Below are 18,644 nucleotides of genomic sequence, written 5' to 3'. Positions count from 1 at the left end.
TAATATGTATATATACATACACACACATATACATACATACGTAATAAGTAACAAGTATACTTAAGTGTTGCATCGTATTGAGAAAATCCATTTAAAGATGGCTGCTAATCGAGCAAGATACTGCCGTGTGATGTCACTTTCGGATAGCATTTTGACGTTGTAGCTTACAAAAATTTCTTAAAAACGATTAGCCAAAGTTAACAAAATCAATTTATCCAATAAAAAAATCAATTTAACAAAGAATGATCTAATATTTGATTGAAAAAATGAATTGTCATCAAATATTAAGCGGAGCTTGTAATGCAGGTGATCGGTGCTACGCTGTAGGTTCTGTCGAAGGGATTTCTTTTACTGTGAGTAATTTTTGACTTAATTGACTTTTTTCATTATTGATCCGGCTCTAATCATCAATCATTTATTAATATATGTAATTATCATATTTTACGATCATATCGTTCAATATATTTTATATTCTGTAAAAAATTTGTGAAACATTTTCAAATTTTCAAGTTTATATGTAATTAAATTAATATATTTTGTATTAAATTATTATTAATTTGTTGTATAATTTTAATTGTTAATGATTATGAATATAATTGTAGAATTTTTATTATTTTCATATAAAATCAAATATATTTTAGTATTTGTTTTATATATTTTTATACAAATGATTTTATATGGAATATAATTATCAATATAAGTACTATTAAATATTTACGAATTTTCTTTAATATTATACTATAAAGGAATAATTTGTTACAGGCATATGCAGCCGGTTGTAATATAGTAATTTTGGCCAGTAATTTCGAACGAGTTCAGATAATACCTGGAGCTGTACATAACTACATAAGAATCAGTTGTTTGGATTGTAGTACTGACACAGGAAAAATAGCTGCAGCTTATGAAAATCAAGTTTGCATTTTTGAGCCTACTCCACTTATTCATAGTACATGCTCTCATGTATGTATTTTTTATTTTGTCACATTTAATTTTAATATTTATTCTTACATATTTTATTATTTTATATACTAATTTTTTTATATAACTTATAGCAGTTAGAATATAGATGGGTTCAAACTGGTAGTCTGACAACGGAATCAAATATTAGTTCACTATCATGGAATTTAGAAGGAACAAGATTATTAACTGGTGGAGAACTTTTACAATTGTGGCATCAAAATATAACCCCATTTCAAGAAGAACATAGTAAGTCTTTCTTTTTAATTTTATTTAATTGATATCTAATAATTTATATCTAATAATAATTAATAGTTCTTCTAATTTCATTTATTGATTGTATATGATATATTTTTGTGTTTGTCACAATAATAAAATTATGTATAGTGATGAAGATAAGTATGTTACGGCCTCAAGAAAATATTATAACTGGGCATGAAGAAAATACTTCAAATATTCTACAAGACCGTGAGTTTTGTTATTTAGGAAAAGTACATACAAATATGAAAAATAATGTTTGAATTTAATTTTCATAAGCTTTGATTTTGCAAAAATTATTTAACAAATAGCATTATATTTTAAATATATATTCCAAAATCTTTGTTTTATTAAAATTTATCACTTTACTCTTTTATACACAATAATTTAAAAAAAAATTGCTTTTTGCAATCCATTACATAGAATGTTTTAAACACTCTAGCTTGATGCTGTATGCTGTACACCTTCATGCTATAATATAATAAAAAGCCTTATAATGTCATTTTCCTTATATTCCAATATTTAAAAGAGAAAAAAATTGTCTGATATTTATTTATTTTGTATTTTTCAAAATTAAATAAACATATATAATTATATAAATAAAATAAAATCAATTTTTTTCAGCTGGTACAGTTACTTTTTCAATTGGAGATGCTGAAAGTCCAGCCCCTGGTGATTCCAATAGTGGAAATGAACCTGGAGCATGGAATTGTGTTTGGAAATGTCGTACAGCTACACCAGTACATCTTATGAGTTTTAGTCCAGATGGTACATTATTTGCGACAACTGGATTTAATGATAGATTAGTAAAAATATGGTTTGAAAACAAACAATGTAAGTTTTTTATATGTGTAATGAAAATAAGATATTTTAACTTTATAAATCAACTTAACAATGATTCTAATACAAGCCTATTTAAAATTATTCAGTATTTTCTACAAGAAATATAGATCACACAAATGTCACTCAGTCTATGGGTAATGACAGTTATAGTTTTGTTTATGTTGCTCATCCTCGTGCAGTAACACATTTATCTTGGCGTAAAACTAGTAAATATATGCCAAAGTATGTAAAAAAAAATTTTTATAACTAATTATTATTTATATTGTTGCAGTTGAATTAATACAGGATTTGATTTTCTTCTAGAGGATCTGTTTCCAATATGCTGGTTACATCTTGTAGAGATAACATTTGTCGAGTATGGGCAGAAACTATACCTCCCGAAGTAGAAGGCTTAGCAAATATGAGTCAATTTGAAGGTTCTGATAGACATGGTCATCATGGAAAACATAGACATCATAACATGCACAAACATCGATTCATGCAACGGCTCAAACATATGAAGTGCGTAAAATATCAAAATTTTATTTATATTTTATTCATAAAATGGGACATATGCTTTTTGTAGGACTTGTTTTCATATTCGTCGCCATGCAAAACAGCAACATCAAGCAGGTCATACAGCACCAACTTTACCAACTTTACCATCAACATATTCAGTTCATGATTTTCACAATAATTATCAAGGGACAAGTCATTATCCAGGAATGCATTTTCATTTAGCAGCAAGTATTAATGCTGAAACTGGTATGATGATTATATAATCATAATATAATTATATTAAATTAACAATCATATCAATAATATTTGTTGTCTACTACAGATATACCATTAGTACCAAGTTTAATCACAGGCGATCCTGAAAGGGAACCAAATTTTATTTTACATTGGTTAAATAATAAGGAAATGCACTTTACAATGCAAGCAGAAAGTATTTTACAAGAACTTACTCGTAAAGTAGTAGAAAAAGAAGAAGGATTGCATCAACAAGATGTAGATCATATGGAACATGATTCTGAGGAAGAAGGTTTATCCAGTATGTTTTCCATATTTAATATATATTTTACATTTTAGAAAGATATCAACAAATAACTCAATAATTGCACATAATTATAGAAAAAGGAGTAAGATTACAACCTATTCAAAAGACAAGTGGTACAATTCGATCGATGAGTCAAGAAGATCATAGTAGCGACGAACATCATACAACTCATACAATTTCATCGCATCATAGTTTACCACATAGTGCACATTCTCACCAAAGCCTCAGGTATAATATTCTTAAATATTCAAAAATATTTGTTCTTGTTTTGTTTCTGTAAAATGTAAAATATATATTATATGTATTTAATATTATATTATTATATCAAAACTTATTGATTTGCAAGAGAAACTTCTAAATTTCTTTAAATTTCTTTTTTCTTATAGCAATACTACATCCATTAATTCAATTGCAACGGATGTAACGGCCTCAATAAATCATGCTCCGGATTCTTTAGATACAAAAATAGAAACCTTATTGCGCGATTGGCATCATAATCCAGATTTACTCTTTTCAATCCATCCGATAGATGGAAGTTTTTTAATTTGGCATATTGAATGGTTGGATGAATATCATCCAGGATCATTTCGACAAGCCCAAATATCATTTTCTACACGAATACCTAATGCATTTCCTCTTGGCGATGCTTCTACAATGAGTCATAGCGTATCAATGTATTCGCATAATACTGGCGGTCCATTATTAAATATACGAGAAGTAGCAAAATCATCCACAAAACCATCAAACGAAACTACTGACATTGCGACGCCATTACCGAGTTTAATTGAACAAGATGAAGAACAATCGACATTAACATCAAAAGCAGGTCAGGAACTCTTAAAAAATATTGAAAATTCATCTGATCCAAATCAAAATATCGTAAAAGAAAAAGACAATCATTTAGAAAGTGGAAAAACAAATCAAGAAACGGTTAATGATTTATTGACTCACCCAAGTCCAATTGTATCTATGGTGTCAAAGCATTCAAATGGAACCTTAAATTTATGGCAATTAACATTTGCTGATAAAACAAAATTTTCACAAGTATTAAGTATTGGGCACGCGTCAAGAGCTTCAGGACATCGATTTCGAGTGAACGATATTACTTGTCATCCAGTGTTGCCTTTATTAGTAACAACATCGCATCATAATATACCAGAATCTGGATCTCAATGTCGAAATGCTGATTCAAATGAAAATGTTATTAATAAATCGGATTCCAGTAAAACAACTTTAAAAGATATCTCACCTACTGGTTTCTGCAGTGAATTAATATTGTGGCGCGTAGATACAGTCGGACCTTTGTCAAAGAGCGGTGGAGTTTCCGAATTAGCACGTATTAATTCTCCTGAAATCTCAGCATTCTGTAATGTAGCATGGATTCCAACCCTTTTACCAAGTACTACCTTGGGTAATTTATCAAATTCTCCAAGTGCATGTTTCGTTGCTAGTGATGGCGAATGTTTAAGAGTATATCAAGCTGTTATTGATGCTAGAACATTATTGGCAGAAGTATCGATTAGTGAAAGACGAAGTAGAATGATGGATTCTATGGCAAGCCTTTCAACAGACATGTCATCAGATGATGGTGTAAGACAATCAATCCATGATAGAATAAAGATAGTATCTCAACAATCTACAGCTAGACCAGGTTGCGTTATACAATTGGATGCTATTGCTGATGCTACACATGATTGGCAAAATACACAATTTTTACATGTATTTCAAGAACAGTTAATTACTGGAGATAGAAATGACGAAAAACAAGCAGGAGTAGATACATCAATAAATGATTTAGGTTTAATGGAATCTACTTTGGATGCTATGGTTGATTTACAACAATCTGCAATTTTCGAGGAACCATTCTACATAGTAGTTTTAGAGAGAACACAACAAGGTACAACAGTACATATGTGGCGTTTAGTGATTGCCTCTCAACCTGAGACTACTGGTTTATCAGAATCGATGATGTACGTTCCGGATTCTCATTTAGTACAAGATGAAGATGAAGAGGGAACACCTGGACGTTATAATCATCCGGAAGGTAAAAGATCTCGAAGGCCAAGTCAATCTCGCCGTGACAGTCAAAGCGAGTTGGATATGTTTTTGCAAAGGCGACCTCAAAATAGTCATGTTCTTATTACTACTACAAAAGTATGTACTCAAGAATTACCATTACCGGATAGTGTTGAAGTAATACATGCAGCACCAGCAGCTGGACATTTAAGCAGCTCTTCCATTTATCCTGCTTGTTTTGCACCATATATCGTTGTAACAGCATGTAGCGACAGTACTATACGCTTTTGGAAATGTAAAGTGACAAAAACTCAATCAAACAAATTACATTATGAATGGTGCGAATGGGAAATGATACGAAAAGATCAGGAATCAACTATTGACATTACTGGACAACCATTAAATATAAGTGCTGCATATAGTGGACGTATCGCATGTGCATATAAATATGGAAAATCGTTTACACGTCCTACTAAAAGTGATCCCGATTCTCGATACGTAAATCTATGCGTTGCTATATATGAATGCGAAAGTACAGGTGGAAGTGAATGGATTCTAGAAGATACTATCCATTTAAAGAATATACATTTGCCGAGAATTCCTGTTGATCAGCATTTGGATTTAAGTTATCTTTATGATAGCAAATTTTTACAAAAGAAACAGAGACTTACTCAAGTTTTGCAAACGCTTAGTCACGAAGATGTAAGATCATCTAGAAATGGAGAAAATGGAGAAAGTACGAAACCAAATGCAGGTTTATTGGCTGTCCCATCATTCAGCACGCTTCAGTCGTTGCGAAAATCGATCATAGAAAATGGTAATACTTGTCCACTTACGCAGAAACATTTAGTTCAATTAGATTGGGTTTCCAAAGAAGATGGTTCTCATATATTGACCGTTGCCGTTGGATCGAAAATTATGCTTTTTACGCCTGTATGTTCAGATCTTGCACAAGCAAATATGAAAGCAATGAAAGAATCACAGAGCAATAATCGGCCGATATTACGGAAAGCTTCATCATTAGCACAGCCTCAATTCGTTGACGAAATTCGGTGGATGAAATTACGAAAAATTGAGTTAACCACAGCAGATGGCCTACCTCCATTGCCAATGCAAATATCTTGGGTAAGGGATGGCATTTTAGTGGTTGGCATGGATTCGGAGATGCATGTCTATTCACAATGGAAACCAAATCCGAAAAAAGATTGTTTTCATTCAAATTTACAACATCAAGAATCGGATGAATTTCAAGCTAGTCGAAATTTACGGGATGAGGATCTGCGAACGTTAGCACACGAAACATCACAAAGACGATTAGCAAATGTATCTTCCATGCCTCATCTTTCTCGAGTTAGCAGTATTAATTTAACAATGCTCGACGCTAAAAAGAAACGTGGAATACAAAATGAGAATTTAAGTTTTGACTACATGCCGGATTATGGTTTGTTCGAGGCATCGAGAATCGCTTGTCCTGTTTTACCTCAATATCATCCAAAACAACTAATGGAATTGTTAAATTCTGGCAAAATTCGATGGGTAAAAGCAATATTGGCACATCTTGTCCGATGTATAGGAAGTTCTTGTTCTTTAAGAGCTGATGATGAGAATTTAGTGAAACAACGTGGTGGTGGATGGTCACGTTCTAGAACAATGTCAGTTAGTTACGTAGGTACAACATCGCCTTTGGAACCAAGAGGTTCAACTACACAAATACCAGAAGAACTTACGTTAGATTATGCGGAGATAACTTCAATATCTCCATTGCCTCTTTGGACTTTATTGATCGCGGACAAAGAAACAAACGTACCGCTTCAACACAAAACTGAAGATAAACAAGATTACAATGAATTATTTGACAGTAATTTGGACGAAGGTGAGTCACTAGATGACATGTTAGAAGAGGATTATGATTGTTCACGACAAAAAGATAGACGTTCATCGGTGCCGGAAAGACAAGGGATATCTCATTTCGGACCAAGGCAAGGAAGATTATTGTCACGGTTATTAACACATACTCATTTGCCCGGTTTATCAAGTCTGGATCAAATGCATTTGCTTGCTTTAGCTGATACCGTTTCCACTTGCAATGTAGATTTTGCGGAAAGATTTGCAATAGATGCTGCAAAGAATGCAATTGCGAAAGAAAATTTGACTGGTATTCCTGATGGTGAAACAGTCTCAACTGATTCGTTAGACGATTGTGGCCTTCGATTTTTATTGGCCATGAAGCATTACAATTATTTGATTCGTTGTCTCCCATTAGCACAAAGAGCACAGTTTCAAAAACAAGGTATTTCATCGAATAATCTTGTTTGGGCCTTTCATTCCGAATCTGAAGAAGAATTGTTAGGTTTAATACCTTCTTATGCGAAAGGACAACCTAAATGGAGCATTTTAAAGGAACTTGGCATAGGTTGGTGGATTAGAAACAATACCATATTGAAAAGATGTATTGAAAAAATTGCCAAAGCAGCATATCAACAGAAACAAGATCCTCTCGATTCTGCACTCTATTATTTGGCTATGAAAAAGAAAAATCTCGTTTGGGGATTGTTTAGAAATAAACGGGATGAAAGAATGACAACTTTCTTTGCAAATAATTTTACAGAAGATCGTTGGAGGAAAGCCGCTTTGAAAAATGCATTTGCTCTGCTTGGTAAACAAAGATTTGAACATGCTGCAGCATTCTTCTTATTAGCAAATGCACTCAAAGATGCTATCGACGTATGTTTAAATAAATTAAATGATATACAATTAGCAATGGTTATTGCTAGACTTTATGATGATGATACTAATTCTCCAAATTTAAGAAGATTGCTTTATGAAGAAATTTTAGGTTGTGATAAAGATGGACAAAATCAAGATATTAATAAAGTTCATCCAGATCCATTTTTACGTAGTATGGCTCTTTGGATTCTTAAAGATTATGCAGGATCACTGAATACTTTGTTGATAACAAATGTTGGAACTTTACATCCACAGTATAATGATGAATCTGATAAACCAGAAGGTGCAACAGGTAATAAAATATAATAAATCTACTAATTTATTTCTTTTTATTTATTTTATTTTCATTCTTTCTCTGTTATTTTCTTTTGTAAAAAATTCAAGTATAATTGATATATTGCTATTAATTTTTTTCTAAAAAAAATATTATTCATTATTTATATTGTTATCATTTATTTTTTTATTTCAGCAAATCCAAATGTTTTCAATTTTTATGTTTATCTTCGAACACATCCATTATTGATTAGACAATACATTGCATCTACTGCTCAAGATAAAAAGAAAGGTCATTCGGTAGTTATATCTGGGTTTAGTTATGGTACAGATGTAAAATCACAACCTGACAAACAATTAACTTTAGAAGATAGTATTACACCTTTGGAAAGACAACTGTACTTCACAACAGCGCATGCACATTTTAAGGCAGGATGTCCTGCTCTTGCTCTTGAGGTTCTATCTAAGTTACCTAATAAAGTGATGGAGACAAATTGCGAAGATTCTCCTAGTATGTAACTGATATTTTTGCAATTTTTTTGAATACAAATTTATGAATACCATGGATTTTTTAGGTCTGTTAAATAGTCCAAGTAAATCGAGAACACAAGATTTCCAAATAGATACTGGAATTATTAGTTGGGATGATAATGCAAAAAAAACCAATGATGATGGAGGTAACATTTTTTAATTCTCTGTAATTTTTTTTCTCATTTAAATAGATAAGAAAAAAAGTTTCTAACTTATTTCTAATACTTTAGATTTTGATTGGTCTCAACCTGTAACACGTCAAACCGAGGACGAACTAGTATTAAATTGGGATGATAATGATGAAGCTGAAAACGATGACGGTGATAGTCCGCCTTTAAGTATGAAACTAGATAAAAAAGAAACTACTGATGGTAACTAACATAATTTATTTAACTTTTTTGATTTATTTTTAACAGAATGATTTAGTAATATTTATATTTTAAATTTTTTCAGATAAACTCATTAAATCATCAGGACAGTTAGATATTATGGCACAACAATTAAAATTTGTAGCATGTTTAAAAATTTTAATGGAAGAATTATCAACATTAGCAACGGGTTTCGAAGTAGATGGAGGTCAACTTCGATACCAGCTATATGTATGGCTCGAACGAGAAGTAGATGCTCTTAGGCAGCTTTGTAATTACAGCGTCAGTTCGGACGGAGATGCAAACAATGTCTCAGAATGTAAATAGAAAAACTTATTAGCTTTTGATAACATATTATATGATTTTTGATAATATTGATTTAATTCGTACTACTTTAAAATAATAAAATAATTATATTTTCAGACGAAGGGGGTATGGTGGATGATATACAACCATGTAAACCTGGTGAACAACCAACTTTACATGAAATATTGATGGCCGAAAAATTGGATTTCGAAGCCAAGGTACAACGAGCTGCTAAAAGAAAAAAATGGTTGAAAGGTATTCCATTGTATTTATATATATATTCCCAAAATCTAAGCTTTTTATCAAAATCTTATATTTAAGTATAAGTTATTTTTACTGAAATCACATGCATGACTAATATAATATATATCATATTATATTATATATATGTATTTTATATATATGTATTATATATATGTATTTTTTATTATAGCAAATGAAACATTATTACGAACATTATTATCCTACTGCTCTTTGCACGGAGCATCTGGTGGTGGTTTAGCATCTGTAAGAATGGAACTTGTTCTTCTATTACAAGAATTACAGCAAGAAAAGACTCAACAACAATTACTCAGTCCTCTTCCATTTCCAACTACTCTTCCTCTTCTAAGTGCTAGTGTAGCATGCAATAAAACTGTTGTGGCAGATCCTGTTAGACATTTACAAGTTAGTATAATATAATGATAAATTAAAAGCAGAAAAAATTTTTCAAATTTTTCAATAAATCTGATATTAAATTTTTTTTTTTTTTGCAGTCTCTAGCTCATGATATGTTACAAACATTGGTTGAATTACGTAATCCACCAATGCCTTCAAGAAATACACATTATTGCGAAGTATTTATAATGAGGGATTTAGCAGTGGCTTTAAGTGCTTGTATTTATCAATCACTTTGTGATTCTGATACTTTTGTTACGAAACATCAACAGCCAGATAGGTAAATTTAATAAATCATAAAATTCATTCAAAAGAAAATCTTAAAATAATATTTAATTATAAAATCGATTTTATTTTCTATCTTTTTTCTTTTTTTGTAAAGTTTTCCAGCATTTGCAGAAATAGAAACATTTTCCGGTGGACACTTAGTAGCATCAAATCGATTTCATCGAAGATATTCAACGGATGATGGTGTATGCATTACTACATCTCCTTCTAAATGGCCAGGTGTAACCAATTTGCGGGCATTATTAGCTCGTGAAAAAGATGAGGATACGCCAAAATTGAATATTCTTCTTTGCGAAGCTTTCGTAGCAACTTATATGAGTTTATTTGTTTATGCATTGTGGAGTTGCGATAGTCATATTCTTTATAGACTTGTAGGTCAACATTTTGGTAACAACACTTGGTCCTGTTTATTTGGAGGTGGAGTCAAAAAATTGTTGCGTGTCGCAAGCACAAGCGGTCAGGTATAGTTCCATTTATTTATTTTTTTTTCTTTTTTATATTATATTAATACATACACTATATTTGTATTTTTATATAAATTAAATTCTATGTAATTTATGAAATATTACTAAAATTTTTATTATATTTTATATTTATATGTTTTTAATCATTTATGTAAATTTCTTTAATTCGTGAATCTTTACGTTCTATAGAAATAAAATTAACCAAAAATATTAAAATATAATTTAAAATAATATTAAATCTTAAATATATATGCACAATCTATATTTAATTTATTTAGACGAGTGGAGTAATAGGAGCGATAGAAAGAAGTGATAGTACAAATGAAGCACAAAGTACTGCAGGAACTGTATGGAATACTATGACGTCGTTAACTAAACAACGTGTAAAATTAAATATGAAATTATTGGGACAATTTACTGGTCAACAACCAAATATGAAAGAAGATAAACCCACGTACAGAGAACAATTTGTTTCTCCTCAAATGAGCATGATATCATATTTTTTAATGAAAGTAAGTTATTACTATATAAATAATAGTTATTTCCCAATGTTGTTAATTTTAACTTAACAATTGAAAATTTTATTTATTTAATAGCCACAAATAGATAGAGAATATGCAGATGAAATCGATTACGATTCTTCTGATTCCGCAGTGTCGGATTTAGATTCTTCTGAAGATGAGGAAGACGTATTCGATACCAATTCAAAACCAAAGAATAAACCAAAGGACAACATTGAACATATAAATCCAAATTCATACAGTTGGTATGTCATGAGATTAGCTATAGTCAAAATATTGCAACAACAACTTCAGGAGTTTTTAAATGTTGCTGGTATAGAAATGCAAGGTATTTTATTTTGATATTTGATAGAATCATCAATAAAAAATATTTTATAAAAAAATATTTATATAATAAAATTTAATTTATCTTTATCGTTTTTTTTTTCTTCTTTACATTAGAATTACCTGTGAACAGTCCTCTAATTCATGGAACGTTAGCTGTCGTAGCGCAATGGCAAGAAACATTGCGTGAAGAATTGGACAACAGAGGGCCACCAATTAATTACATTCCTGGTTGTGCACCAGATCCAATACCTACACCAGGAAAGCCAGCGATTCATAAATATCGATCTTTACTTGAAAAAAGCAATACTCCTTTTAAGTAAGATTGTAAATCAAAAAATTTAAAAATCTAATATTGATAGTTTGAATTGAAGCATGATAATTTATGAATGTTTTATTCTTTATATTTAGTACACGTTTGGCATCAGCAGCTCCTGCTAATCGATTATGGTGTTATTTAGTTCGACAAGAACCAGTACAAGATATTTTTATTCGAGCTGTATTCGGCAAACGTAGATCTTTATCGTCGATTTTGGAAAACAATCAAACGGCAATGGATAATTTAAATCGTGGAACTGTAGATGACAAAGGTAGCGATAGCGGAACTACCAGTTTACCAGAACCTGTTCGAATTATTCACAAAGAACAAGATAGCATTAGTGCCTTTTGCCTAAATCAGGTTTGATAAATATATTTATGTTCTATTTAAAAATAATTTGACTGAATAAAAAATTGCTTACCATTCATCAATTATCTAGGTAAATCCAGGTTTAATGGCCTTGGCAACTCCTCGAGAAGTACAAGAAATGAATATATCACTATTACTCGAACTCCCATCCTGGTTAGAAGATGAATGTGAATTCGATATTATAAATTTAAACAAACAACCAGAACCAGAACCAGTACAACCAACTAGTTTCTTAGTTATTCAGGTTAGTTTAGTTATTAAACATATATATATATATATATATTGATTATGAAAATCATACATAATAATATGAATTCTTGCAAAAATTTTTTCTCTCTTTTTCTTCATCATTTTTTTCTCTTTTTTCTCTTTTTCTATAACAGCATATACAACATAATTTTAATTTTAATATGCACATTATTGTAGACAGCAGCAGATAGACCATTACTCGCTCAAAGTCCTCAAACAAATAGTCCTCAACCTCAATCCGGTATCGCGAGTCAAAGTGGAAGAGGAGCAAGTGTGGTAAGTTTTTTTCAAGATTATAATTAATTATAGAAAATCTAACTCGTATATTTAAATATCTAGCACTGTACAGTCATATGTTTGTCTTCTAAAACATTTTACATGTGCTATATCCCTTGGATTTAACCCAGATGTTTCTGATCTATTATTATTTAATGTTTTTTTTTTTTTCATATGTATATATTCATATGTTATTAAAATAAAAAAGAAATGAAAAAAACATATTTCAGGAATATTTGGGTTAAAAAAATTATATAATATAAATAAATAACAAGTAACATAACATAACATTTGATAAAATTAAATATATGATTTTTTTGTTTTTTTATTTGTTTTTAATTTTTTTATATTTTTTTTTTTCATTTACCTGATTCTTATAAAAATGCTTTTATTAAATAATAGTTATTAAATAGAAAATTCAAATCTCTAATTGAAAATAAAATTTTACATTTCTTTTTATTTTGTTGTCAAATTGTTAATATTTTCAACATAGTATATTTTTGGGATTAAAAAAAAATTAACTTATTATATTTTTCTTATTATTATTTTTTTTATGTTTGTTAAATCAATAATCAAATTTATAAATGTGTTTAACAATTATATTATTTATTAATTATGAACATATATTAAGTTTTATTACTTATAAATTTATATTGTTAATACTTTCTAATAACATTATAAATTCTCATGAAAAGGACTTTAATATTATTATATTATTTATATCCTTAACATTATTGACAAATAATATTAACATTTTTAACATTATCAAAGTTATTAATTTGATCTGAATTTTGATCGAGTGTGAATTTTGAGATGTGTAACCCAAATAGATTCAAGTTGTAATTTTAGGCGTCGAAACTATAATGGGTATACATATAAGTAGTTCTTATTCCCTATTCTTGAAAAGATTCAAAGGAACTTATTGTTGCATGCATATGTAAACAAGTTTGCACACTACAAATCACTTTTCTTAAAAAACACACGGTTCGAACATGGTTATTTTGAGACTTATTTCTTACGAAAAATAATCTATTATAAAAAAAATTTGAAAGTTAAAATAAGAAAATATAGAAAACAAATAAAATATATAAACCTGAAATTGAATTGTTCGAAATTAATTAGAGAAAAATAAGAGATCATAAGAGGAAAGTAATAAGAAATCGTAAGAAGAAAGTCTCGATGGCCGTACATATGTTGAGTGTCGAGTAGTCGACGCATTGGGTCGCGTCAAAGTAGCACATCTGGTGACAGAAACAATGTTCCTTGTTCAATGCTTGCCTAACGTCTAACTTGGTTTGCGTCTGACTGACGTTACTGACCTGGTGGCTCGTTCGTTCGCTCAGATGAAGGGGATGCCTGCTTTCCCTGGCTCCCACGACCTGCGTTTCTGTCAATTTGTTGCCGATAGGAGCAAACACTTATTGCAACCGGTGAGATTAACTTCTAACAGACCCTAGCCTGTATATCCTAGTATCCTTAGAACCAATTTTTAATTCCAATTTCCTTTTTTTTTAATTTTTTTTAATTTTTTTAATTTTATTTTATTTTATTTTTATTTAATTTTATTCTATTTTACTTTATTTTATTCTATTCCGTTTTCTTTATTATTTTTTTATATATATATACCGTTAATGCTCTATTTCATAATATTCTAAGCATTATAAATATTAATAATATATTGACTTTAGTATAATTTTCTTTTATATTATATAACGAAAGTTTATTAATGGTTTATAGATCTAAGGAAGTAATTAGCAATATAAAATTAAATTAAAAATTATACCTATATGTGAAAAATTTCCTTCATGATACAATGAGCATTAATTTAATTAATATTTAATGTTGTTACGAAAAACAGTACATTTATTTTTTACTACAATTTTTTTAATTCAAAAATTCTAATTTAGAATGTTACATGACAATTGATACAAAAATAATTTATTCAATATATGTGATAAAAAAATTAATCCGTTATTTTCGAATTATATGTATTATTATATCTAATATATCATTGAAAATTGATGAAATTATCGCTTCTAAATTTTACGAATGAGCAACCGTTTAGTGCTATATAAACAAATATAATATTATATGATATACTAATACGTTTCATATATTTTTAATATCGCGTTTTTTTTTATTAATATTTATTATTATTACTATGGTTGCTATTAAATTATTATCTACATTATTATCATTTGCGTCGTCATCATCATCGTTGTTATCATCGCCGTGATCATTATCGTTATTAACATCATCATCATCATCATCATCATCATCATCATCATCATCATCATCATCATTTCCATCAACATTACACCACCATCACTATCTTCACTAACACCAACATCACGATCATTGTTATCGTCATTATCAATTATTTTACAGTAAATGAAAAAGTTTTCTATTATAACTGTATTATAACTGTTATACATTAATTCGATTTTCACTTTATTGAAGTTTAATATTTTATACATCTTTAAAAAAAAAATAAATTTTTCTACGGAATAATTATTAATTTATTATTTTATGTTACCAGAATAATATTAGTAAATTTACTGTAAATAAGCTAAGTCGATCGATAAAAATATTCAGATTCTCAAATTTTTTTTCATAACACTGCATGCCTAATGAATGTATAAAAATCTCATTGATAAATCGATGCCCTTTGATTGCCATTGTCTTGAGTGTTGCCTCTAATTATTATGTTATTATGCTTTCCTTCAAATTAATTATTCACTTTGAACAAAAGAATCAAGTATTCTTTTTCGAATCCCAAAATGGGTTCGCTAGCTTTCGTTTTAAAAATTTGCAGTAAGAATTTTCCTCTCTTTTTTTTTGTTAAAAATAGATTATTATACGAAACCAGTAAAAAAATAATTGGAAATCTAGTGGACCCAAAAGATACGTATCGAGCCTATTTAGCGAGCCTATCGAGCCTAGATTAGACCAATAGACGAACGCTTTTTAAACAAGTACATTGTTCGAAAGGGGAAAAGGTATAAAATAAATAAGGGATATTTTATTATTATATGTAACTCAATACGTTTTGTTTATCGATATATCTGTCCAAAAAGCGGTCGTTTAATCTCAAATTTTAACTTTCTAATTGGCAACGAAAAAAAACAATATTAAAAAACTTGATAGCATACGTTTATAAAATATACAATCAGGAATCATAATATAATTAATACTAAGTTATTTAATATTAAGTTTTATATATATACATGCATATGTATACGTATTATACATACATATATTAGCATTTAATGCCCCTCTATTTTTTTTTTTTTTTTTTTTTTTTCATTTTCTAATATATGTGCGCTAAGATTTATAGAGTTATATAGGTTAGTTCTTTCTTTTCTTTTCTAAGAAAATTTGTAACATACGTATTGTTTGTGAATAATTGTTCATTATTAATAATTATATAATCTCTATATGCATAATAACATTCAAAATTTTATTTCTACAGATCCTGAAGCATAAAATCGATGGTATAAGAAGAATCTCCTCACATCCACTTTTACCATTATGTAAGTATATTATCTATAAATTTTGAACAATTTCAAACTGAATATAACTACTCAATATGTAAACAAAGTTTTTTAATAAAATTTTAAACAATTAAATTATTATTGATATTGCTGAATAATAATTCTCTAATGTGTAAATGAATAGATTTAACTGGTTCTCAAGACGGTTCAGTATCTCTTTGGGAATGGGGACATCAAACAGCAGTAGCAACTCCTAGACCACCAGGCACTTTTGCCAAAGTGACGCGTGTACGTTTCTCACAGCACGGAAATAAGTTTGGTGTTGCAGATTCTGATGGACATTTGAGTTTATTTCAAGTAGCTTGCAGAGAAGGAACTGCACGACCATTTTTCGTAAGAATTTTTATTTTTAATTATAACTTAATTAATTTTTTCGCTCTCTAAATAATACAAAAAAACATATTACAAAAATTAGATTAGATGAAAATAATTTGTTTCATTTCTCTCGCCAGAATTATCAATGTCATAGTAAGGTGACGGCCGATTTTGTCTTCCTTGGTGCTTGTAGCTTAATAGCAACTGCCGGTCATGGTTCTGAAGGACGTAATGTTGCACTTTGGGATACTTTACTTCCTCAAAATAAATCTTTAATTCAAGGTGCGTTTCATTTTTTTTTTTTTTTTTACATATTTTTGAAACATGCCGATAATCGTTATAAATTTTGCATATCATGTTCATTTATCTTAATCTTTCTACTTATTAGGTTTCACATGTCATGAACAAGGAGCTAGCTCTTTAATACTTGCACCTCAACATCAATTATTAATTAGCGGTGGAAAAAAAGGTGATATTAATATATTCGATGTTCGACAACGACAGCAACGACATCGTTTTCAGGCTCATGAATCGGCTATCAAATGTTTAGCTCTTGATCCACATGAAGAATTTTTTGTGAGTGGAGCAGGAGATGGTGATATTAAGGTAACATATTATAAAATGTTTATATTTATAAAATATATTAATAACAAGTAATAATATTTAAATATTAATATTTAATATGTAATAATTCATATTAATTATTTTCAGATATGGGGTTTAACCGTCCATTCTTTGCTTTATTCTTTTCCCGGAGAGCATCCGCGATCTAGTTTCTTTAAAAATATTGGACAAGTAAGTTAACTCAATTTCAATAATGTATGTTATAATAAATAATAATATTAATGGTTTTCTCTTAGGGTGTAACACAATTACACGTCGATTCTGCTGGTCGTTTATTTTCATGTGGTGCAGATGGATCTATGAAAGTTCGTCAGTTACCAGAACGCGATTGTGTCGTACATACTTTATACTAAAATAATTTAAAAACATATAATAACATTCTGTTAGCAAAATATTTTAACAAGTCCATTTGCCTATAAAACAATTACTACTAGTATAATTACCAAATATACAATTATGTATTTTTCTTGTTAACTCTTTCTTAATCGTTTGAGGTTGATTGTTGAATACAATGAAATAATAAACTTTAAACATCAGTATATAACAACAATATAGAAGGAGAAAAAAGAAAAAAATTATTATACTCATATTATAAATATGAATATATTCAAATTGTTAAGAAGATAAAATAATCATTGAGAATATTTTTTTCCGCGTTCAAATGTAAATTTATTAAAATGTTATGTTTCCCTTCTATTACTTATTGTAAGTAGAATTAAATATTTTTATCTGTATTATGTTACTTCATCGAGTACTATTAAACATATTTATGCGCGTCTAAGTAATTCTCATGTTATATTTTTTTGATTTTCCAACTTGGACATCATATTAATTATTATTCCTTTACATAATGTATATTTCTGTACTATAAAAGTACATAAAAATTAGTAAAAATTAATTAAATAATAAATATTAAACATACCTATATTATCTTCTTTCTACATTCGCAATCTAGTATTATGTAATTTTCTGTCATAAGATATAATTGTTTCTATATTTATTAGTTCTATATTTACATTATGAAATTTTTGTTAAAGATTTTTTCTTATAATTAAGGAAATATTTAAATATATTATTCGATAAGTGTGTAAATTGACATAATGAAAATATAGATGAAGTAGAACATTTATTATTTATCGTATTGTATTATTTGTGTACATACGATATAAAATATAAAAGAAAAAAATATAGAATTATAGAAAAATAAGAAAAGAAAAAATATATAAATTATAAACTATTTACAACTAACTTTTGTGTATATAAAATACATAGCATTGTCAAAATGATTATTTTATGAAATATAATTTCATTAAAAATAAGTTTCTTTATATATTTATTTTTTTATAATATATTTGATTCTTTTTAA

General features: G+C 28.8%; 1 protein-coding gene across 4 annotated transcripts; it reads left to right on the top strand.

Annotated features, from left to right (window-relative positions):
• The first annotated feature begins 85 nt into the window (after window positions 1-85).
• On the top strand, window positions 86-18,203 carry Rbcn-3A (rabconnectin-3 alpha). 4 transcript variants are annotated; one of them, XM_086910791.1, is made up of 32 exons: window positions 90-353; window positions 763-960; window positions 1,053-1,206; window positions 1,345-1,425; window positions 1,840-2,049; window positions 2,145-2,280; window positions 2,362-2,559; window positions 2,624-2,802; window positions 2,879-3,091; window positions 3,172-3,325; window positions 3,484-8,132; window positions 8,310-8,624; window positions 8,689-8,790; window positions 8,875-9,015; window positions 9,098-9,331; window positions 9,436-9,573; window positions 9,752-9,984; window positions 10,074-10,255; window positions 10,358-10,724; window positions 11,006-11,239; window positions 11,324-11,576; window positions 11,690-11,891; window positions 11,984-12,251; window positions 12,331-12,504; window positions 12,687-12,785; window positions 14,129-14,215; window positions 16,258-16,318; window positions 16,464-16,672; window positions 16,792-16,936; window positions 17,043-17,260; window positions 17,366-17,449; window positions 17,515-18,203. In XM_086910791.1, the coding sequence occupies exons 1-32, from the start codon at window positions 267-269 to the stop codon at window positions 17,629-17,631; spliced, it is 10,122 nt and encodes a 3,373-aa protein (XP_086766917.1). In that variant the 5' UTR covers window positions 90-266; the 3' UTR covers window positions 17,632-18,203. The 4 variants fall into 4 exon arrangements, with proteins under 4 accessions (XP_086766918.1, XP_086766920.1, XP_086766917.1 ...); XM_086910792.1 differs by lacking the exon at window positions 1,345-1,425 and having other exon boundaries at window positions 86-353; XM_086910793.1 differs by lacking the exon at window positions 14,129-14,215.
• The last annotated feature ends 441 nt before the right edge of the window (window positions 18,204-18,644 follow it).

Source organism: Apis florea, unplaced genomic scaffold (assembly GCF_048593485.1).
Source record: "Apis florea isolate Af1SG1 unplaced genomic scaffold, ASM4859348v1 contig_3203_pilon, whole genome shotgun sequence".
In the NCBI taxonomy this organism is placed as follows: domain Eukaryota; kingdom Metazoa; phylum Arthropoda; class Insecta; order Hymenoptera; family Apidae; genus Apis; species Apis florea.
Note: the sequence above shows the minus strand (reverse complement) of the source record. Positions and strands in the feature narration are given on the sequence as shown.